The 24,112-nt window shown below is 38.4% G+C and overlaps 1 protein-coding gene across 7 annotated transcripts in view; it reads right to left on the reverse strand.

The window, feature by feature from the left end:
* The window catches only part of ogt.L (O-linked N-acetylglucosamine (GlcNAc) transferase L homeolog), an 80,552-nt gene extending 59,549 nt beyond the window's left edge, over positions 1-21,003 (reverse strand). Inside the window, exons 1-15 of one of the 7 annotated variants that reach the window (XM_018229083.2) lie at positions 20,661-21,003; positions 14,160-14,310; positions 13,035-13,278; positions 11,918-11,986; positions 9,142-9,258; positions 6,485-6,564; positions 6,200-6,395; positions 3,192-3,332; positions 3,007-3,107; positions 2,765-2,918; positions 2,578-2,679; positions 1,484-1,663; positions 1,166-1,324; positions 559-648; positions 6-131 (exon numbers count right to left, since the gene is read on the reverse strand). In XM_018229083.2, coding sequence (XP_018084572.1) covers positions 6-131; positions 559-648; positions 1,166-1,324; positions 1,484-1,663; positions 2,578-2,679; positions 2,765-2,918; positions 3,007-3,107; positions 3,192-3,332; positions 6,200-6,395; positions 6,485-6,564; positions 9,142-9,258; positions 11,918-11,986; positions 13,035-13,278; positions 14,160-14,310; positions 20,661-20,697 — 1,947 coding nt within the window. In that variant the 5' untranslated portion in view covers positions 20,698-21,003. Of the gene's footprint in view, positions 1-5; positions 132-558; positions 649-1,165; positions 1,325-1,483; positions 1,664-2,577; positions 2,680-2,764; positions 2,919-3,006; positions 3,108-3,191; positions 3,333-6,199; positions 6,396-6,484; positions 6,565-9,141; positions 9,259-10,418; positions 11,893-11,917; positions 11,987-13,034; positions 13,279-14,159; positions 14,341-20,660 lie in introns of those variants that run through there. The other 6 variants (XM_018229082.2, XM_018229084.2, XM_018229085.2 and 3 more) reach the window with 6 other exon arrangements.
* Between the last annotated feature and the right edge of the window lie 3,109 nt (positions 21,004-24,112).

The raw sequence follows: 24,112 nt of genomic DNA on the forward strand, positions 1-24,112 counted from the left end.
TATACCTGAATTGGCGCTGCTTTGAGGGCAAATAATTCATTGCGTGCTCCTTTAGTGTAGCCATTCATATTAACCAGTATGTGGATTCCATCCTGGTGGATACGATCTGCTGCTTTGCCATTACAGGGAATCTAGAGAGAGGCAAACCAATAACTCAATACAACATGAAATCCTTACACATTATAGGAAATCAGAACCGGAAAAATATAAACTGGTGGCATATAGCTTCATGTTTTGTTAGTGTAAAATGTACAGTTATTTATCAAGAGAACTACTGCATCAATGTGCCATTTGGACAAACATGTCCATATCCAGTTACACAAAACAAAACTCTAGAGCAGTGATTATTAAACTTTCAGTTCCAGTCCCGCTTGAAGGTCCAACCAGTGCTCCAATTAGATCATAGTCAAGTACTGGTACATCAATCACTGTTTAAAGAATATTAGCAAATGCAAATTCAGCCCAAATTGGGTTTTTAGGTGCATATTAAGAGAACAAATCACTATTCTCCCCAATGCTCACCCTAACTGATTCCACAAATTCATAAAAGGAACAAACCTGGGACAAGTCAACAAAGTGGTTTGCTTCAGCCATTACTTTTACACGAAAGTTTGTGCCATCATCTGGGCTGAGGGCATAGCAAAAAACCTATAAAAGAAAAAACCCATGAAGGTCATGCAGAAGCAACAGTCAAACTTGACAAGTTTAATGTTGAAGAATCATGTTATGCTCCCTAACGACCTACAGTTTATAACCATATGTGGAAGAGGGCCATAATTTTGTCCAGACTTTGGTGACATTTTGGCCATGCATAACCTCCAAAACCCACAATGTGGAGGAGATGGCACCACTTCTCATTCTGTGCATCCCTGGTGTGGCAGGGTGCGACCTAAAAAAGTTTAGCATAACGTGACCAAGCACTGTTTTTTTTATATTTTTTTACCTTCTGTTGTGTAAAAGATCCAGCTAAAGAATATAGACTTTTAGATAAGGAAAGTAGTAAAGCCCAATTAACTTTTACTTGTTGGGCAGGATAAACTATATAGAAGGACCCAGAGATAGTTATTTGTTGTATAAAGCAGATATATACTATGAAGCAAGACAGCACCAAGTCATGCAATCCCAGTTTAATAGAATGACAGGCAGAACATTAAAAAAATCTTACCTCAAATTTATCTGGATTATGCATGCCAGGAATTGACTGCATGAGGTGAGAAGTTGGATGGTTTCCAAAATCTGAGCTCACATATCCCACCCGTAGTCTCCCATCACTGGCCTTTAAATCCTTAGGGTGTTCATATGGTGGTTTGTGAAGGACATTTATCTACAATAAAAATGGTACAAATTTGTAACAATTTTTGTGCTATTCTGAAACAGTTCAAGAGAACCCGGTTAAGATAATAAATCTCTGTACGACAGATTCCATTGTTCAGAAAAAATCCAAATAAAAGAATATTCATATTTTCACGAAATGCAATCTTACCTTATCTAAACACAGGTTTCCATGTCTTTCAGCTATTGCTTTCCTAAAGGCATGAGACAGTGGGTAAAGCATGCTGTGGTGTGGATGGACAGAAGGAAGCCTGTTCTTTTCTAGCTGCTCTGCAACAATGCTGACCAGCTTTTTCATACGTTCATCATAATCTGTCCAGTCGCAAACAATCTAAGAAATGAAGTCCAGATTTATATATGAGATGAAACAATATTTGCAAGCAATAGATATAGAGTATCTGATAAAATGTGATGAACTTTTGCAAATCTAAGATACCAGTGATGAGGATAATAAATAAAAGGGAAACCGTTTTAATACAAAACCTTGAGGTAATGTAATGACTATAAAGAATTTGAAATGCATAGTATTCGGTTACAGAAGTCACAGCAGTTATTTGCATGCACCCACAGTTCAGATACAGATTAACTTAAAAGGGATAAAATGACATCACTACAAAATACCTCTGTCAGAAATGACATTTATGAGTATTAAAAATAAGCCTATTTTATGTAACTGAAAGAGAAAAAATTACAGTAGGAGCTGCCTACTGATTCACCAAAGAAATAAAATGTACACCAAGGCCAATGCCACACAAAGTGTTTTGTCACACCATAGTGAGTGCTGATAATTGATGCAGGTAAAACAATCAAATTGTGTAATCGTTCAAAAATGCCATTTTAAGAAAAAAAATGGCTTGTCTACAAAAAATAAACACATAAAACTGACTTAAGACTATACGAAAATAGTTGATGAAAAGCTTTTAGCTGGCGTAAACAAAGTGCCAAACTGAGAAACAAACACTTTTACTGAATTCTTTGAGAGGCCTTTCTTTTCCCAGACAAGAAAACCTACAACAATTATGTACTCCTTAAAACCCAGTTCAATAAGGGCATGAGGAGAATCAATATCCAAAATGTAAACAAATGGACAAAAACCATGCTCAACGAGGATTTAACAAGTTTATGCCCAGGACGCCTTTACACAGTCTGATGTCAGTAACAAAAACGGTCGCCATTCCCTCACTTAGATTACGATGGTGTTGTTAAAATATGCCATAATCCACACTGCCATTTATATACACTTACCTGAAGACAGTGAGCAAGGTTGCAGTAGGCATCAGGAAAATCTGGCTTCAGTTTCAGTGCTGTCCTGTAGGAAGCGATTGCCTCTGGTATATTTCCAGAATCCTGAAAAAATAAAACAGATTATGGTTTAGGTTTTCATTTTTTGCAAAGGCCTCCTAAGACAAATACACATTAGAAAGTAAATTACTTTGTGAATGGAGGCCAGGTTACTGTGAGCATCAGCAAAAGCTGGATTTATTTGAATTGCTCTGGTATAACACTGCAATGCACCCTGGACATCCTGCATCTCCTTTAGAGTGTTGCCCATATTGGAATAAGCATCAGCAAAAGTTGGACTGATCCTAGAAAAAGAAAAAAAAAAAAAAAAAATGTGAACAAACTGCTAATCAATATGTTATAGAAATGAAATGCACCTAGTTTAAAACTTACCTAATAGCTTCCTTATAATGCATGAGAGCTTCTTGAAGTTTTCCTTGTTGTTGCAATACACTAGCTAGATTTGAGTGTGCAGCTGCAAATTCAGGGAACACCTGCAGACAGAAGAAGAATGATTTAAGGGACAAATCCATCGAGGTTACAAAAAGTTCCAAGTGTAAACAAAACAGCATATTTACCTCCAGAGCTTTTCTATAAAGCCGCACTGCCTCCTCTATGTTTCCTTGTTCTCTCTTAATATTTGCTAAATTATTAAGGGAATCTGCATGCGTAGGACAGAGTCGAAGAGCTGTATTATAACATTCTTCAGCATCAACCACCTTAAGAAAAAAAATTCATAAAAATTACTGTAAAAATTAGCTAAGGTTTTTATTTCACCATTAAAGGGTTTATTTACATTCTAAATATTTCTTTCACTTTATTTTCATATTGTTTACCAGAAATGAAGAGCTTTTTCAATAACTTTCTATTTTCTATTGTTTTTCCAAAAAGGAGATTTTGTATTTAGCAGTCTGTGGGACACAGGGACCATGGGTTTAGCTTCTACCATCAGAAGGCAGAACACTCCCCTTCTGCTATACTCCCCACCTCACTGCAGGGGAGCTCAGTTTTGATTAACAAAGAAGGAGCGGGAGGCCCTGTGTCTCACAGATTGCTAAAGAGAAAAGGATTTAACTGTTAGTAACACAAAATCTCCTTTTGCCTTGCAGACATTTGTGGGACCATGGGGACATACAAAAGATGTCCCATAAAATAGGGTGAGAGGAAGAGAGACCAATGTTTTTAAACTACGGTGGCCGAAGTTTGCATCTGATGCCACTAAGACCTCAAACTTGTAAAATTTGGTAAATGAGGGAATAGAGGACCAGGTGGCAGCTATGCAAACTTGTTAGGCTGAGGCGTGATACCCAAAAGGCCCATGAAGTGCTGATGCCTTTTGTGGAATGGGCCGTGATGAGTACCGGAGGAGCCTTGTCTCTAGCCACATAAGCACGGCGGATTGCTTCCCTTATCCATCTGGATATGGTGGTCTTAGATGCAGGAGAATCTTTGCAAACTCCTGAGTGTAAGACAAATAGGGCCGATGATATGGAGAAATTGTTTAGTTGTCTAGGTAGAATTTGATGGCTCTCGCTGGATACAGAGCATGAAGAGCAGTCTCCTTTGGCGAACTCGGTTGAGGGCGGAACAATGGAACTGTAAAGTCCTGGTTGATATGGAAGTCAGAGACTACCTTGGGCACAAAGGAGGGAATGGTGCATAGAACAGCCCAATATTTATGAAAGGTCCGAAAGGGTGGTTGGCATGAAAGAATGCTTAGTTCAGAAATCCTGTGCGCTGACGAAATGGCTAGTAGAAAGGCCACCTTCCAAGAAAGCCACGCCGTGGCGAGAATCTGCCATTGTGGATCCGTTAGCAGTCGATGGCTAGGTTGCCGTTGTGAAGCCACCAAGTCAGAGATACTCTGGTTTTGGGAAGGAGAGCTATTCTGAGAGATTTGTTTGATTCCATAGCGCTAGGATATTCCATTGTAGTTCCCTGAGGTGGAACTAGGCGAAGGAAACTGCTTCTATGGATGCTACCCAGGACTCCCATGACAAACCGAGCCGAGATGTTCGAAATCATGGTACGACGATGTACTAGAGATTGGATGTGGTTTATCCTTAACACTTTTTCAATTCATGTGTGCTTCAAGAGTAGGAAATGGCTCTTTGCAGCCCCAGGTAAGCGTTGTACCCCCTTGCCAGGGCAATTGGACAAAATTTCAACAAAGACAGCAGCACTCTAATTTGAAAAAAGTGAGTCTTTACTTATAGTGCCTCAAGGCCTTGACTCACATTTTCAAATTACCAGAGTGCTGCTGTCCTTTACACTTTTAGTTCCCTTGTGTCAAAAATCATGGCCAGAAACGTTTAATCTTTAGCTGGGAATTAGTTTTGACTTTGCTGTGTTGACAACCCAGCCTTGTTCCATCAATGTGCGTAATACCTGGGCCAGATTTGTCTGTGCTTCTTGTAGAGATGGTACCTTTATTGATGTTCCCTGTACTCGGAGTGACGCTGCCGCCTTTACCTTGCTGAAAATCCGTGGTGCTGAGGTTAGGCCGAAGGGCAATGCCACAAATTTAAAGTGGTGTCCTAGGTAGGCAGGTAAGTGTTTCTGATGGATTTGGAAAATAGGAATGTGAAGATAAGCATCTCTGATATCCAGCGCGGCAAGAAATTTTTTGGTTTCATGCTTGTGATAACCAAGCGTAGGGATTCCATCTTGAAACAGGCTGGGCAAATGAATGTGTTGAACTTTTTGAGTTCTAATACTGGTCCGAAGGACCCATCCTTTTTTAGTACAAAGAAGAGATTTGAGTAGAACCCTCGAAATCTCTCTTTTGGGGGAAATTGATTGAACTTTTTCAAGTTTAAAGTTCAATGTTCCTGTGTCTGGTGTTTGTCTGGCAGCTCAGTAATTCAGGTGCACTCTAAACTGTTACAATTTTGCAACATTTACTTGATATATTTCTCAGCAGCATCTCTGGAGTATTAGCAACTATTGTATCAATTCTAACTGCTGCCTGTAATGAAACTCAGGGATTCTACTCAGCAGGGACAAAGATAAGCAATGTCTCAACTAAATGTATCAATTTAGAACAGTTAACTGGATCGGCGACCCCCCTTCCCAGAGCGGCTTTAGAAGGTGAAAAATTACACTTTATACTTCAATATTAGAAAAACAGTGGCAGACAAAATAGAAAGTAATTGGAAAAAGTATTTGAAACGTATTTTGTGATCTGAAAACAATAGTTGTTTGAAGGTGAACAACCCCTTTAATGTTCCTGTCTCTGGTGTTCTGGCATCTCAGTAACGTGCAGATCCTGAACGGTTATAATTTGCTACATTACATTTCTCAGCACTCGCATATTAGCAAATATTGTTTCAATTAGAATAGCTTAATCTAATAAAACTCAACTTAACTCATCAGGGCCAAAGGTAAGAAATCAATTGTTGTATCAATTTAGAACAGTTTGCAGGCTGAGAGATAAGAAGGTGAAAAATGTAACAGCCAGAAATACAAAGATAATAGAAAAAAACTTTATATGTGGTGTACCACCTGAAATCAACCGAAAAAAAGTTTTGGAAGGCGAACAACCTTTTAACACAAAGATGTAATATAAAAAAAAAAAGCTACTTACGCTGCCTTTTTCTTTGAGAGCGTTGGCAAGATTACAGTAGGCATCAGGAAAATGTGGCTGCAACTCAATGGCCCGACGGTAAGTGTCAATTGCAAGATCAATAAGGCCCTGCTCATAATACACACAAGCCAAATTTCCATGGACCACAGCATGATTTGGACTTAAGCTAAGGGCTCTTAAGTATGCTGCTACTGCTCTGTGGGGGACAAATAAACCATTCAATGTATAATGTATTCATAGCAACATATCTGGCACAAGAACAATTAAATAGACAAGTCTTCTTACCTGTCAAATATACGAGCCTCTTTTAGCACATTTCCCAAATTAATGTAAGCATCCAGGAAATTGGGATCAAGAGTTACAGCCTGGAAGAATTAAAGTAAAATAAAGAGTTTAGTAAAGATCGCAACAATAAAAAGGTGTGTTGTGTGGGTCCAGAAAATCTGAACCCACACCAGACTCTAATCCAACTGACCCCTCCATTGAAACATCTGACCGACATCACAAATCTATAAATGGAGGAGCCGGAAGGGTTAGGTTGCGGGCTCGACCCGCACCGACCAACCCCAGTTTTCGGACCGGTCCGCACATCACTAGTATACAGTCATATGAAAAAGTTTTGATCCCCTTGCAGCCTTATAATAATACTCCACTTTCAGCAAAAAAGAGAACAGTGGTATGTCTTTCATTTCACAGGAACTGGGGTGTTTTCTAAATAAAGATTTTTAGTGAAGCAGTATTCAGTTGTATGAAATTAATTGAAAAATTTGGGTAGCCTTGAAATTTTTTTAATTTGAATGCATGTAACTGCTCAGCTTAATACCGATTACTGCCAAAACCAAATTGGTTGGATCAGAACTTCATAGGCAGGTGTGTCCAATCATGAGAAAAGGTATTTAAGGTGGCCAATTGCAAGTTGTGCTTCCGTTTGACTCTCCTCTGAATAGTGACAGCATGGGATCCTCAAAGCAACTCTCAAAAGATTTGAAAACAAAGATTGTTCATTATCATGGTTTAGGGGAAGACTACAAAAAGCTATCTCAGAGGTTTAAACTGTCAGTTTCAACAGGAGTAAGGAATGTAATCAGGAAATGGAAGGCCACAGGCACAGTTGCTGTAAAACCCAGGTCTGGCAGGCCAAGAAAAATACAGGAGCAGCATATGTGGAAGATTGTGAGAATGGTTACAGACAACCCAAAGATCAACTCCGAAACCTGCAAGAACATCTTGCTGCAGATGGTGTATCTGTACATCGTTCTACAATTCAGCGCAATTTGCACAAAGCACATCTGTATGGCAGGGTGACGAGAAAGAAGCCCTTTCTGCACCTACGCAAACACAATCAGAGTCGCTTGCAGTATGCAAAAGCTCATTTAGACAAGCCACAGTCATTTTGGAACAAAGTGCTTTGGACTGAGTAATTTTGTCATAACAAACAGCGATTTGCATGGTGGAAGAACAACACCGCATTCCAAGAAAAACACCTGCTACCTACGGTCAAATTTGGTGGAGGTTACATTGTGCTGTGGGGCTAGTTCAGGGACTGAGGCCCTTGTTAAAGTCAAGGGTCGGATGAATTCAACCCAATATCAAGAAATTCTTCAGGATAACGTTCAAGCATCAGTAACAAAGTTGAAGTTATACATGGGTTGGATATTCCAACAAGTCAATGACCCTAAACACACTGTGAAATCTACAAAGGCATTTATGCAGAGGGAGAAGTAAAATATTCTGGAATGGCCGGCACAGTTCCCCGACTTGAATATCATCGAAAATCTATGGGATTATTTGAAGAAGGCTGTCCATGCCATCCAAAATCCAGACAGACACTCATCAAAGGCTATAGGCATCTAGAGGCCATTACATTTGCAAAAGGAGGCTCAACTAAGTATTGATGCAATATCTCTGTTGGGGTCTAATTTGGTCATGATGCATATTTTCTGTTAATCCAATAAACTTTATGTGACTGTTTAAATACTACTGTTATCATAAGGCATGTTATATATTTAAAGGAAGTTGCTACTTTGAAAGCTCAGCCAATAACAAACAAAACTCCAAAGAATTAAGAGGGGTTCCCAAACTTTTTCATATGACTGTATATCTATTACAAATCATTTATTATGTTACGCACTTTTAGACTAAACATAATACTCTTGAAATCCAGTTATAGTAAATAAAGACCGTCTCTAAGCTCTTGCTTTGGTAACATGATTTAAGAGTGAAGTTGTAGATTGTAAAGAGGTGGTTCACCATAAAGTTAAATTTTAGCATGTTATAAAATGCCATATGCTTAGCAACTTTGTAATGTATTTTTTTTATAGTTTACTTGTCTTCCGCTTGTGCCTCATAGGCTTTCAAATGGGGGTCACTGACCCTAGCAGCTAAAAAGATATTGCTCTGTGGGGTTACAATGCTACGGTTACGGTCTTACTTATCTGTATATTCAGTACTCGGCTATTCATATTTCAGTCTCTTATTCTATCCACACCTGGTTGCTAGGTCAAATAGAACCCTAGCAACTAAAATAGCTGCTGAAATTCCAAACTCGAGCATTTATACAGAAATCTAACTGAAAAACCACAAAATAAAAACGTGAAGACCAATTGGAAACTGTCTTAGAATATCAAGTTCTACATAAGAAAATAAAAATCATCACCATCTACATCATACTAAAAGTTAATTTAAAGGTGAAAAACCCAATCAACATCTTTACCATAGGCATTTTACTATATCTTTTAGTGAATCAGCAACCATACTACTCTATTTTGTCTTGTCTGCCTTTGGGTATACACTAGGTGAATATACACATTCCCTGTTGAGTGCGAGTGTCCTTGTGCTGAAAGACCAGATATACCGTAGTAAAGAGCATCTCTCCCTAACAAAAGCATTCCCAGATATGATAGAGAAAGTAAATAATTCACACAGAATGAGCACGGAAATACCTTTTCAAAGTGGTGAATTGCAAGCCAGATCTCTCCCTGAGCATTAAATACACATCCAAGATTACTCCAAGCGACTGCAAAATTTGGTTGCGTTTCAATTGCCTTGAGGTAACAAGCCTTTAAATGATCAAAGGAAGGTGGGAGAGGAAAGAAGGGAGAGGGGTTCCAAAAAACAAAGAGAAATTATGTTAGAATTCGTTCTCAAAACAGAAAAAAGTGAACCTGCAGCATAGGCTCGCCAGCGCTTCAAATACTGTGCAAGCTGATGAACCCTACGCCAGCGCAAACCCTTACCTAAATGCAAGCCTCCGTTTTTCAGTTAACCTGATATGTGCATTGAAAGCCAATAGTTTAACAGTCGAATGTGAATAAAATAGGAAAAGAAAGATGCATTTCAGTTACCACAAAGTCTCATGATTAAGGACTACCAATCTCCAAATGGTAAACAGATGTTCCATACAAAATAAATTCCATTTATTAAATTATAGAATCATAAAGAATGTAGACAGTCTGCTATAGATATACAATATATATAAGCAGCACTTTAACATCTTTGCACATTTTATTACTTCCCATTTTGTTTTTCCCATTGGAATAAAATGAATATTTCCTTTCTGGATCTGATTTAGTTAGCAAAATTTTTTTTATTCTAAATTAATTAATTATATATGGATGCCTTTACGAAAACCAAAAATGATAAGATTGCATACAGGTTAGGGTCCCTGTAAGGCAGGCGCTTAGATTCGCAGGCGGCCCCATGCTAGTCAGCAAAACTACGCAGTTGCCGCGCTTCGCAGTGTCACCGGCAAATGTCAACAGCCAACCTGAAGCATTAACATAGGACAAAGACATTTATACCAATTGTAAATGAGCACCCCACTAATGCGTAACCCAGATGCCTTAAACAAGAGCTAACCCATCAAGTTGACTGTTCACACATTTGAATCCACACGCAATGCGCAATCCGCAGCGCAGCCTTTGCGCTACTGCAGGCTCACAGCGCATGATGAGGAGCAGAACGCTTCAGTCCAAACAAAGAAGAAAAAAAAGGAAAAAAAATAATGAACATTTGGAAGTTAGAAGCTTACAACTAAACTAGCTCCAGTTTTTTTTTCTTTTAATACATATTTAGTTTCCTTTAAAGGATTGTGGCTAATGGCAAATAGTCTCCTCTTTTAAATGTTACTAAGCATTTTAAGCTGTTTCTGAAGCCACAAGACAGAAGGATTCAGGCATGGAGCAAATGGTTTTTGTTGTGGCAGTAACAAACCCGTTACCATATTTCTCATGTGACTTTTCGGTGCGTTCCTTGCTGGAAGAGGAGGAGGTGCATGTCTGCCTAGATCCGGGCCTCGAGCTCCCTTCAGCGAGGCACCTTACGCATGGAATAGCAGTTTTCACCCACCTGAAACCTTCTAAATACAATATCAGTGGTAAAAACCAAAACAAAAGAGAAAATAAAACAATATAATTAGTAAAAGATCTCAACAAAGCAAGTGAAATGTTTTTGGATATTCTCTATGATTTAGACAAGGACATGTCAAGCTTGCTTTTATTAATGTTCATCATGCAGGAAATTTGGGCAGAAAAAAAGTGCACGACTGGAAGAAAGGCTTTATGGTTCTGACTGCTATATTAAATTTTGCTCTTAAACATCCAGGAAACGGCTGGTTTGATACTGGAAATGCACGGATTACAGAGAAAGAATTCATTTTACTTGAAATGTCCAGGTAGTTTAAATCCTTGCCAAAGAACAGATTCTCAAACTAGTTGCTTCCAGAACTCTGAAATAAAGAAATCAGCATTGCTATGCCAGCGCAGAATGCTCCTATGCAAGTGTCGCCGAAGCAGCAGTGAAGTGTAATATGTGTTAGCTGTCCAAATGAAGAGCTGAGAACCACAACAGGTAGTTAAAAATCAGAGTCCCTATAAACAAAGTTAAATGTTAAACTGAAATTTACCCTTCTAGTACCAATTTAAACAGTGGATTTTGTAAATGTTAACCCTCCCCATTGGTCTCATTACACATGGACAGCTACTCTGCATTCACACTCCAAGCAATTGCAAGCGCGTGGGGTCTGGAGTAACAGGGATATCACGTGTCCTCTTGTTCCTCCCAACCTCCTTTCCTAGCAGCGCAGACGCACAAGGTGGCTTGTAACAAGACTGCTGTTTACAAACAAGTGCAAACCTGTTAAAACATCAAAAAATAGATTATAATTTACAAAGTCTGTAACTGCTAACTGCTAGAAGCCACCTTTAAATATTCATTTTCTTTCCATCAGTCCATTTTCTTAATACAAACCAGCCTTTGTCTTTTTGTATTTGCTTTTAATTAGTGCAGACTACATTTTTGGGTCAGATTTGCATTTAAGTTAAAATAGCCTTTCTTCCAAAGAAAGAGCAACATTCACTGGGGCTAGAGGAGAAACATGGATGGGCCTTTTGTTTTGGGTTTGCAGTGCCCCATATATTCATCAGATGATGAGCTGGAGTGCAGGGACCAATTCCAGATGACTTGTCAATTTAGACCAAGGACAGGATTAATACCTTTAAAAATAGTAAAAGTTTAAGAAACCAGATGAACATCTCCTCAAAACTTTGAGGGGTTGTGTGACCAACCTATACTCCTCAGATCATGTGTCTCACTGTACAGCTCCATTTGATTAACATGTTGCTGTAAACACTAGTTATAAAAGCTTTACTAAGACAAAGCCACGGTTTTGCAGCACTGGAGTTAGCACATACACTGAACATCAATATACTAAAGACCTACCTTTGCTTCTTCTAAGCGACCTAGGGCTTTAAGAAGATTACCCAGGTCACTGCGAACGCAGTACAAGTCCTGTCAAAATGATAGGAGAGAGAGCAAAAAAAAATAAAAAATTACAATTCAGGTCATGTTTAGACACTTAAAATGGATACAAATGGCATAACACAGTATGTTACGTTTTGAAACATTATATGCTTGCTTAGAGGCTAACCCTGCTTATATTGCTGCTATAGGGTCTGATGGTATTTTAGCATTATCACAGAATACGAAAGTGTTGGGTAGAGATAAATAATATGGAGCATTCCTCAAATAGGGTGGGTTTCCATTATGACATGAGGCTGCTGTAGCTTCAGTGCTACCTATACATGAAGTTGAAAGGTTATTAAAGGAAAAGCGATACCCCGCGAACAATGTAGGTCTCTATAAAAAAAGATTACATAAAACAGCTCATGTGTAAAACCCTGCTTCATGTTAATAAACCATTTTCATAATATTATACTTTTTCAGTAGTATGTGCCATTGGGTAATCCTAAAAAAGAAAACTGCAATTTTAAAAAATAAGGGCAGCCCTCTGGGATCACGGTGTACACAAACAAGCCAAACAAACCATACATGTTAGGTCACATGAGCCAATTAACAGACAAAGTTCTGTCTTTTGCTTCCACACTTCTTCCTGTTACAGTACGAGTTGTATTATTTCTGGTCAGGTGATCTCTGAGCAAGCAAAGACACCATCACGAAATGGTGATTCAAGGTAAAAGAGCAATATTTACTTAAATATATATTACAGTTTACTAAAATTCTTTAATATGCCACTTAATTTGATAGAAACTGTTGATTAAATATTCATTTTGGGGTTAAAGTTTTCCTTTAAAAAGAAGGTTTTCTTTCCTCACAATTTCTAGCGAAGAATGCTTCAGCATAAGAAATATAAATTAATCACCACTACAACTAATTCAGTTTGTGTGAATTTTATTCCCTTGCCAACATCCAAATTTAGTTTTTGGACAGATTACCCAGGGCAAAACCCTGTGTCTTTCTGGAAACGACACTTGGGGTTTCAAGAATACATTTGTCTATAAGGGGTACTGTCCATTTAAATAGACAAAGAATGACTTACAGGGTTGTACTGAAGAGCAGACACATAAGCTTGTACTGCGCCCTCCATGTCACCAGCTGCTACCAAAGCCGCAGCCAGGTTAATATATCCATCAATGAAGTCTGGTTTTAGCCTCAGAGCATGACGATAATGTTCAATAGCTTCCTGAAGTTGTCCTCGTTCTTTATAAACATTCCCCAAGTTCGAATATGCTTCTGCAAGTAGGGGGTTCTGCTTAATAGCCAACGTGCTGAAATGGGCAGACCTATTTATTGAAAAAAAAAAAAAAAAAATACATATGTGGTTTGGATCAAATATTTTGGTACGGGACCTGTTATCCAGAATGGGTTTTTTTTTTGGATAACAGATCTTTTCGTAATTTGGATCTTCATACCTAGAAAGTCATGTAAACATTAAATAAACCCAATAGGCTGGTTCTGCTTCCAATAAGGATTAATTATATATGTATAAAGTACAATGTACTGTTTTATTATTACAGTGAAAAAGAAAATAATTTTTTAACATTTTGAATAATTATAATACACAAAAGCTATGAATATCTTGTAAATTATATTCTTATAAACTGTGAGTAGTGAGGTCATTTCTGTTACATGACTCACTGAATCTTGCGTATTATAATAAATAAAGTAACCCCTGTTGCAAAATATGAGGAAACTCGTGTTTTATAATATCCTCATAATTTAAAAGAGGGGTTACTTTATTAACTATATCATGGAGTCTAAGGGAGACTTTGCGTAATTTGGAACTTTCTGGATAACAGGTCCCATACCTGTACCTCTTTCTAAATATAAGGCAAGCTGAACCTAAAACACTTTGGAGCAAAAATAAATGATCAAGTAAAATAATTATGCTGCATATACAAAGGACCTCAATTCAAACAGAAACATGCCCTGTTCATTTCATTACATTTTAGGCAGAAAAAGTCAACATGATAATTAACTTAAGGAAGTACAAAGTTACTTGCACAGTGTAAAAATATACAAATATTCTATAGTGTTGAGGTCAATTCAACTCATTGTTTTGTCATTCAAATTAACATTTTAGCTAAATCTTTCATAAAGAATAAAATTATTTCAGGCTGCTAATTTCTGAACTGAGTTACGTTCACAAAAGTGATTTTTATACCTGTCGAGTCTACGGCACTGGAAATGTATAGATGACAGCAACAACAGAACGCCAGTATTATCAGGTTCCTGTCTCCAGAGCTGCATGCAGTGTCTTTCAGCTGCTTCGAAGTCTCCAGCTTGATATTCGCGATGCGCCAACTCTGCTAACCCTTGGAAGGAAAGCATACGTTTCGTTGGTTCTAGAGAATCATCAAAACATTCAGGGGGGGGGAACAGAAATTAGAAAATGGAAATTAAAAGAAAAAAGAAAAAAATGAAAATGAAAAAAACAAAAAGATGAAAAACAGACTTTCCAACATATAAAAAAAAAAATGGTATGAGCATGAAATTATGTTGCATACAGAGAAAAGCTCACGTTACCTATCACCTGTAGTTTGCAAACTTCTTTGTAGGTTGGCATTTATTTTGAGAATAAATATTGTGAAAAGATAACATATACAGAAAATGATGAAATGTACAGGATAAAAAACAAGGTATCACTTCACTCAAAAGATAAAAAGCTTGAGTGCAAACCTTATGGCCTAAAGTTGTGCACACAGTCCTATTTCAGACAGGTTATTGGAAAATACTTGTCACTACCAATGGAATATCATAAATAACCAGCGATGATATATATCAATATCCTGTTAACACAAACGCTGCTTCCATTCTGGACTACCATGCCAATAACCCTTGCAGAGTTAAAATACACCGGTTATTTATTTAGGTCCCACGCAGAATGCCATGAAATATATGCACACTAGATATGTACTGAATACAAACCAAAGTCATATGACTTTACAGCTCATTTACTACTTATACAGTGTATTTAATCCTTCTTAAAGGGGTTGATCACCTTTAAACACTTTCTTTAGTTCAGTTAGTTTCAGATCACCAGGAATAAAGACTTTTTCCCATTACTTTCTTTCTATTTTTGTGACCATTTTTCTAATATTGAAGTGTAATGTTTAACTTTTCACCTTCTAAAGCAGCTCTGGGAGGGGGGGGGGGGTCGCCAACTCTTTAAATTAATACATTTAGTTGATATTTTTCTCATCTTTGTCCCTGCGGAGTTTCATTACAGGCAGCTGTTAGAATTGATACAATAGTTGCTAATACGCCACAGATACTGCTGAGAAATGTATCAACTGATTGTATCAACTAAATGTAGCAAATTGTAACAGTTCAGAATGCTTCTAGATCACTGGGCTGTCAGATTGAAATACAAGACAGGAACATTAAAGGGGAACTCCGGCTTCCAAACCAAAATTTGATAAAGAGGCCCTCAAAACACAGAAACCCCTAATATATCCATCACAGTTACCGGTTTCTTCAAAAAGTATAAATAAATGCCATTTTCTATGCTGAAATCCAGCTCATTTGAAATCCTGGCAGAGAAGGAGAGACTAAAACACTGACAGACAGCATGCAGGAACTACATAACCCACAATGCATTGCACTGTGATGTTCCTTTACTTAATGAAGTGTGTGCAGGGAATCATGGGGTTTGGAGGATGCAGGCTAAGGACAGATTGCTGCTGATACAAAGTAACAGTAGTCAGCCAGCTCAGCAAATTAGTCTGAAAGATCAACAGGAGAGCAGGGGGGGCTAGGCTTAGGGAATTGTCAGAAACCATTAAAAACCATGAAACATCTGCATATTTTTAAATGATGTATATTGCAAAGTTGCTTGAAATTAGGTTTACTTTTCAAAAAGCTTAGGTTATGTTTTTGTGGAGTTCCCCTTTAAACTTCAATTTTGGGAAAACAGTAAAAAAATAAAAGATGGAAAGCCATTGAAAAAAGTCTTTATTTCTGGTGAACAAACTGAAAACCACTGAACTAAAAAAAGAAAGTATTTGGAAGGTGATCAACCCTTAAATTTGAATAAGCAAATGATGTTTTGGATGAAGTTCAGTATGCCACTGAATTAAAAAAATATGAATTTGCTGGGTCTCTATTTCAGACTCGACTGCACTGTTAATGTGACAAGACTGAGAATATCTTAGGTCAACTTTAAAGCAACAAGTGGGCCGCATATTCTACACTGCTGTAGCAAAAAACTAATATATTGATGGCAGCATTATTATGTGTAGCTGCTTTTCATCAACAGGAACTGGGCTTTATTTTATACTAGAACAATAGATGGTGCACAATACGCAAGACAACCTGTTTCAGCCTGCTACAGACAACTAAAGCTTTGGCAAAAGTCCATATTCCAGCAGGACATCAATCCAAGACACAATGTAAAGTAACATTTGCAAGGCACAGGTATAAAACATGTAAGTCCTTTGAAGCCTTGAGCTATATCCAGCTGAATATCTGTGTGGCACAGAGGTATAGCTAGCATGAAAAACCAGAAACAAGCCTGCCAAAGAAACTCAGAGCATCAAGCAGGTATATACAAAGGCTACACCTATATCTTCAATATAATTTCCCATGACAGTTAAATCATTCACAGGAGACAAACCTATTAAATTGCAAAGCATTGAATACATAGGCATACGAACTTTTAAGCATTCATAAATGTGTGCAGCTCAAGCGTTAACAGAAAGTTGTTGTTTTTTTTTTTAATTAGCTCTGGATAGCAGTAAGTTCCTTTGGAATTCAGTCAGGTATGGGATCTGTTATCTGGAAATCCATTATCCAGAAAGTTCCAAAATATGGGAAGGTCATCTATCATAAACTGCATTTTAATCAAATCATTCTAATTTGTAAAAATGATTTCCTTTTTCCAATAAAGCAGTACCTTGTGCTTGATCCAAACTAAGATGTAATTAATCCTTATTGGAGGCAAAGCTATTTTATTTGGTTTATTTAATGTTTATTTTTAGCAGACTTAACATATGAAGATCCAAATTACAGAAAAACTACTTATCCAGAAAACCTCTGGCCATGAGCACTCTGGATAACAGGTCCCATACCTGTATATCAGAAATGCCAGGGTTGTACTTAAATACAGTTTGTGTATTCTAAAGATTTCAAATTAAGTTTGGTACCCCTCACAAGGAAGAATACACTCACCAGTTACAAGTTATATGCTAAAGGGGACGCGAGTGCCTTATTAAAGAATATTTTATTCTATGCAACTTTCCAATATATCTTGTAACAATTGAAATTTTTAATTAACATTATGCCTGTCCCATTCTGCACTGCATGACTCTAGCAGAAGTTGCTGATCTGTTAATCAGCTGGGTTTCTGCTAAACTACTTCAATAGTCAAAAACTGGCAGTGGAGGGAATAACAAGGGTCAAATAAACAACTTGTAATCACAACTATATTTACAAAAACATAAAATTTAATTTTCTTTTGGGAAAATGCTATAGAGATATGGGATCTGTTATCCAGAAACCAGTTATCCAGAAAGCTCCAAATTACGGAACGGTCATCTTCCATAGACTCTATTTTATACAAATAATCCAAAATTTTTAAAAATTATTTCCTTTTTCTCTGTAATAATAAAACAATAGCTTGTACTTGATCCCAAGATATAATTAATGCTTATTGGAAGCAAAACAATCCTATTGGGTTTATTTAATGTTTACACGATTTTCTAGTAGAAAAAGTATGAAGATCCAAGTTCCGCTATCTGCAAAGCCCCAGGTCCAGAGCATTCTGGATAACAGGCCCCATACCTGTACAGTACTTTGATTTTCAAACACTTTAAGGAAAAATATTTCATATATTTCTTCTTGTAACAATTGCTGTGTTTAAATGTTTTTCACAGCTTGATCTGCAAGACGAAGGGGCATATATATGGAAGAGTGAAAATAGGGATACCTGCAGTTTACCAGAGAAAAACGCCCCAGCTTTACATGTAGAGGTGCATATTTTTCAAAAGGTAACCATATAACAGAGGGTTAAGGCATGCTAAGAGTTGCAGTGTACCACCACCCAGGGACCAGTGGTTACATTATTCTCCTCGATAAAGTAATGAACAGCAATTAATAAGTGATATGCACATGGGTGTACAGATCCCATAGCTAATCACTGGAAGCAATACCAAGTACTGACGTACAGATGTATAACGGCATCTCTATGTACATGCTGCAAGCAGATGTTATTCTGAGATACACATTTTATCACACAAAAGTTCATGTCTGGGCAGCATGTGTGTGAAAGCAGAAGTTGAAGATGAACAAATAGGATAATAAAACATAACAGTTAAAGGAACAGTAAGATCAAAAAATTAAATAGTTATAAAGTAATAAAAATATAATACACAAGAGCTATGAATATCCTGTAAATTATATCCTTATAAACGGTGCAGTGATGTCATCAGTTATGACTCAGTGAAATTTGTGTATTATAATAAATAAAGTACCCCGTTGCAAAATATGAGGATATTAGAAGTCACCTCATAGTTCCATGACCTGTATAAAAACACGTCTGCCTCATGCTTTTATATGGTCATGGAACTCCTCAGTAACATATTATATCCTTATAATACACAAAAGCCATGAATATCTTGTAAATGATATCCTTAAACGGTGAGTTCTGATGTCATTTCTGTCACATGACTCACTGAAATTTGTGTATTATAATAAATAAGGTACCCCCAGTTGCAAAATATGAGGATATTAGAAATTACCTCGGAGTTCCATGACCTGTATAAAAACATGATGTATGTTTCCCCACTGCCATAGCTCCTGTGCCCCTAGTGATCCGTGTTACCCCTAGTATTATGTATGTTCTCCACTTCTATAGCTCCTGTGCCCCTCCCCCAGTTCACACTCAGTTAACAGGATACGTATTGCTTTATCAATAACATGATGGATAACTCCAGTTATCCAATACTCATCAGATCAGGATTGACAAAGACACACACACAAGTCCTCTGCACTCAACCCATTATAAACATATTTAAGACAGACATTTTGTGCATACTGCTACTGAAAAATGTCTTACCCTTTAAACAACACAGGGATTGTTTGTCCATATATTGCAATATATTTAAGCTGGCCAACTATGTCAAAGTCATCCCATATCTGGCCAGTCCTACACAGTCCCCAGCTTAAATATAATGAAATATATGGACAAACAATCCCTGTGTTGTTTAAAGAGTAAGGCATTTTTCAGTAGCAGAAAATGTCTCTGTCTTAATTAAATATATATATATATATATATATATATATATATATATATATATATATATATATATATATATATATATATATATATATATATATATATATATATAACAAAGAATGCAACTCATCCATGTGTTACAATTAAAATCAGTCTGGTGCATGGGTGTGTGGCATATATCATATACTAAACAAATGATCCCAGCACTCATTATACAACTTTAAGGAACAATTGGATTAAACAGAACTTATCTGTATTTAGTAAAAAGAGACACTTTTGGTTACATGGTTTGTACAAAGTATGCATAAGCTGATGCGCCCCGCCAAGGCAGTGTCCATGCATCAGTCCTACCTAAGTGAAAAAAATGGTATTTTCTGGTCATCTTCTAACTCCAATAATATTCATCCTGGCAAATCATACACATCTATAGGGACACAGAAGTATTATATTGCACAACGTCTTTTTCCTTTAGTGTCATAACGTCAGTGCTCCCAATACTGGCAGGTCGCACACGACTATAGTGAAACACAAGCGTTATTGATGGCAAGATGTTGTTTTTCTTTCACCGTCGCAGCCCAATACTCTTTCATGAAGGTCACACACGCAGTTAAAGGGTCACACTTGCATTATCATTAGCCCAACGGCTTTTCTTGCACCGCCACAGCTCCAGGGGCGGCCAGCTCTCATCCCATGACCCACAGCAATAGGCACAAATGGGTTGCCAAAGGCATGAAGCCTTTTTCCTCATAGCTAGGGTTTCCAAATGGCCGGTATGTTACTGGCCTGGTCGGTAAAAAGGATGGTTGAGCCTCATGTTATTAATAGGGAAAAAAAAAGATAAATATATAGGAAGGCCGGCATTTTTTTTCCAGAAAAGGCGTCAACCCTAGTCATAGCTAGTGAATGGAATCTTGTGTGCGTGTAATGGCCCAACTAATATGCCCACCTTTCATATCAAGCCCCTTCACATGGCTCTTTTGATTTTCAAGCTGCAGTGCCAGCTCCCTGCAATGGTGCAAGTGTTTTATCTATTTTACTACCTTCCATTTGCTAAATGACTATGCCAGTGCTTAGAAGAAATCCTATTGTTACCCCTAGCATTGTTACAGCTACAAACACGCTGCTGCTGCTGCTCTGGGTAGGGAATCCAAGCCACCAAACTAAGGAACGAGCAACCTTCAGCGAGGTCTAGTTGTTGCTGAACTTCTCTCCCTGTATTCCACATCAACTATAGTGTTCTAACTGCAATGGCGAACACATGCACGGTCATTTGCTGTTTACACTCGTGTGGTGGTTCCAGACAGAACTGCAGGCTGCTCCCCCGGCGCTGCTTTGTTATCACTGACCCCCACTCTCACGTTGTCGCAGCTGCGGATTGCTAGGCCAAAATAGCTTTGTTATACTTACTTCTACTTTAGTACAATATCCTACCTGTGCTATCAGCCACATTGCCCACGGATGCCGCCATATCGATGGTGGAGTGTCGGTTCTCTGTACCTACAGCGGCCTGACAGTCTTTGCTTATGAAATGGCGCCGGGTTGTAATACCGGAACGCTTTCCACTAAAAGTAGTCCGCGGTATCAATCCGCGAATCTTGAATCGGCTCTCTCAGATGACGACCTGTCTTCGACGTTCTCCTTAAATGATCACAACAAAAATTTATTCTTGTTGTGTTGAAATATTTGCAGCAGCAACCGGATACCGAATACAACTGGGGAAGGTATTTACACGAAAACCGCAAGGTATCCCTCCACACAAAGAAAATGCGACAAATGGAGAATGTTCGACGCATGCGCATAACGATGGCCGCAGAATGGCGGCGAGCGAAGCCTCGTGCGCCATGTTTTTTAAGGGTAAAGAAAAGACTCGGACTGTGGAAAATACAATAACACATTAACATGACCTACAGGCACGGCTCAAATGAATATTTAAGCAACAGTTTATGTCAAGGTAAATGGCATATTAAAAGAATCTTACCAAATTGGAATATATATTTAAGTAATTATTTCCATTTTACATCTCTTGCCTTCAACCACCATTTTATGATATTCTCTGTGTTGCCTCAGAGATCACCTGACCAGAAATACTGCAACTACTCTAATGGCAGAGACACACACTCAGATTCGGGGAGATTTAGTTGCCAAGCGACTAGGGTTGCCACCTGGCGGGTATTTTACCACCCTGGCCTGTAAAAATGATGCTTGATGTCAATGTTATTAATAGGAAAAAACGGCAAGAATATAGGAAGGCCGATATTTTTTTCCAGAAAAGGTGGCAACCCTACCAGCGACAAATCTCCTCTTCTTCAGGGCGACATCTCCCCGAACTGCTTCCGGGATGGCACTAGGAGCGCTTTGTTTTCCGAAGTTGCCCCACGAGGAAACTTCAGGTGACTTTAGAAACAAAGTGCTCCGAGGGCCATCCTGCCAGGGATTTAGATTCTACCTGGCGGGAGGCAGTTCAGGGAGATTAGTCGCCCCCTGAAGAAGAGGTGATTTATCATCGGGCGACTAAATCTCCCCAAATCTGAGTGTGTGCCTCTGTCCTGTAACAGGGAAAAGTGTGGAAGCAAAAGACAGAACTCTGCCTGTTAATTGGCTCATGTGACCTAACATGTATGGGCTGTTTAGTTTGTGTGCACCGTGAATCCTACGATACCAGGGGTCAGCACTTGTTTTTTAAAATGGCAGTTTTCTATTTAGGATTACCCAATGGCACATACTACTACAAAAAGTATATTATTATGAAAATGGCTTATTTACATGAAGCAGGGTTTTACACATGACCTGTTTTTGCAATATCTTTTTATAGAGACCTACATTGTTCGGGGGGGGGAATAGTTTTTCTTTAACTATTCAGTGAGTTTCTAGTTTGGTTCAATCCCCAGTGTGAGATTCAGGCTGGATCATTCAGCATTTGGTCAGGGCTTGCTTTGCCCATAAACATGTAATAGGCATGAAAATACCGTTTTACCCTATTAATAACATAGGGATCAGTCATCATTTTTATCAGCCAGGCTGGTAAAATACCGGCCAAGTGGCAACCCTAGGCACAGACAAAGAGGCAGCATTCTGCTTAGCCACATGTGGGGAACTGTGGGGTCTAGGAGACCACGTCTCTGTGCTTCCTGACCCTTTCTGGATCTGATGGCGCGTAAAAGCGTTCCTGGGGGGACGGGGGGAGAATACCTGCCAGCATGTCCCCCCCCACACACTGGATGTACGGAATACTAAGGGGGGCGTGGATTCTGGCAGCCGCACCCGCTGTGAATAATGCCAGCCTCAGGGCACCCACAGCCAAAATCCAGGCCTGATTATAAACAATATTATCGTTTTTTTACAATATTTGGTGAGTGTATGGCGGAAGATGAGCCGACTGTTATCGGCAAAAGGCCAAGTCCGAAAATTTTCATAGTTGCCAAACATTGGCCAAGGTATACTTCTGAATTGTCAGATACCGATAGAATTGTTTCTACCTGCATATCTGACAGTTCAACTATAAGGGGGTTATTCATCAAAGGTTGGCTTGATTTTTACCTGAAAAAGGGTATTTCAAGGGGTTTTTTCAGTCAAAACTTGAATTTTCAGGTTAAAAAACCCTTGAATTTTTTGAGGTTTATTATACCCCAAATCCGAAAACACTCCAGTTAAAACCTGTTTGAGGTCATGTAGAAGTCAATGGCAGAGGTCCCTTCAACCATTTGAAGAATTTTGTTGTCTTCTGTGAATTTTACCCGAAAACTCAAAGAATTTGGGTGATTTAAGTTTTTTTCTGCCAAAAACTCAATCAATTCAAGTTTTCGGATTCTTCACCCCAAATTCACTGATTCAAGTTTTTTACATTCAAGTTTTTTCATATATTAGAAGAAATTCCAGTTGTGAGTTCAATCGAGGTATAAAAAACCTCACAAACCTCGAAAACTCGACTTTGATCAATAACCCCCTAAATGTCTGTAATGAAAACAAACCAAATATTGCAGTAAAGATTGTAATTTTTACATCTATGGCCACCTTAACAACCTTAGGTTGGGTTTCCACGGGGTATTTCACAGTTGCGGTTGCAAGTCAGACAAAACCTAGTAATTAAAGGTACTTTCACCAAAATGTGTTTCTTGCACTTCCATATAGCTTTACTTACATTCACAACTTTCCTCCTGTTTTAAGTTGAGTGCTGCTGCACCAATTGATGCAGGGGAACCCTGGAGCTACTGCCACAAGGCAGGTCCCCTCAGCGTCCTGCATCCAAAGTGTAACAGATTTGCGAAGAATCTGGTGCACATAGGATTGCCACCTTTTCTGGAAAAAAATATTGGCCTTCCTATTTATTTATCTTTTTTCCCTATTAATTACATTGGGATCAACAATAATTTTTACCGGCTAGGTCGGTAAAATACCGGCCAGGTGGCAGCCCTAGGTGCACGTCACTCTTATACCAAACACCAGCAATGACATCAACGGGACTTGGAAAACTTTCAGCACAACTGCATCCAATTTATGCAGAAGTGCAAAGACAGTTGTGTTAAGCTGGCCATAGACGCAAAGATAAATTTGAGTGAAAATTTGTTTCATATGATTTTCGGACCCTGTGGATTGTCCTGACATATTTCATATCATGGCGGTCAGTCGTTTCGTCGAAGATTCTGTCAGCTAACAATAATATCTCTGCATATGTTGCCTATCTGGCGATATCAATGGGTGACTGACGGAATTTGTCGGACATAACTTTCGTACGATTGCTGTCATGGCTAGAACATTTTCTGATTTGTTCTCATACTACTGTATTTAATCTAAATGGTTAGTGGCTGTAAGGATGTTCATACGATATGAGGCTAGAATCTGCACGTCTATGGCCAGCTTTAATGTTGATGCATTGGATGCAATGC

Source organism: Xenopus laevis, chromosome 8L (genome assembly GCF_017654675.1).
Source record: "Xenopus laevis strain J_2021 chromosome 8L, Xenopus_laevis_v10.1, whole genome shotgun sequence".
In the NCBI taxonomy this organism is placed as follows: Eukaryota; Metazoa; Chordata; class Amphibia; order Anura; family Pipidae; genus Xenopus; species Xenopus laevis.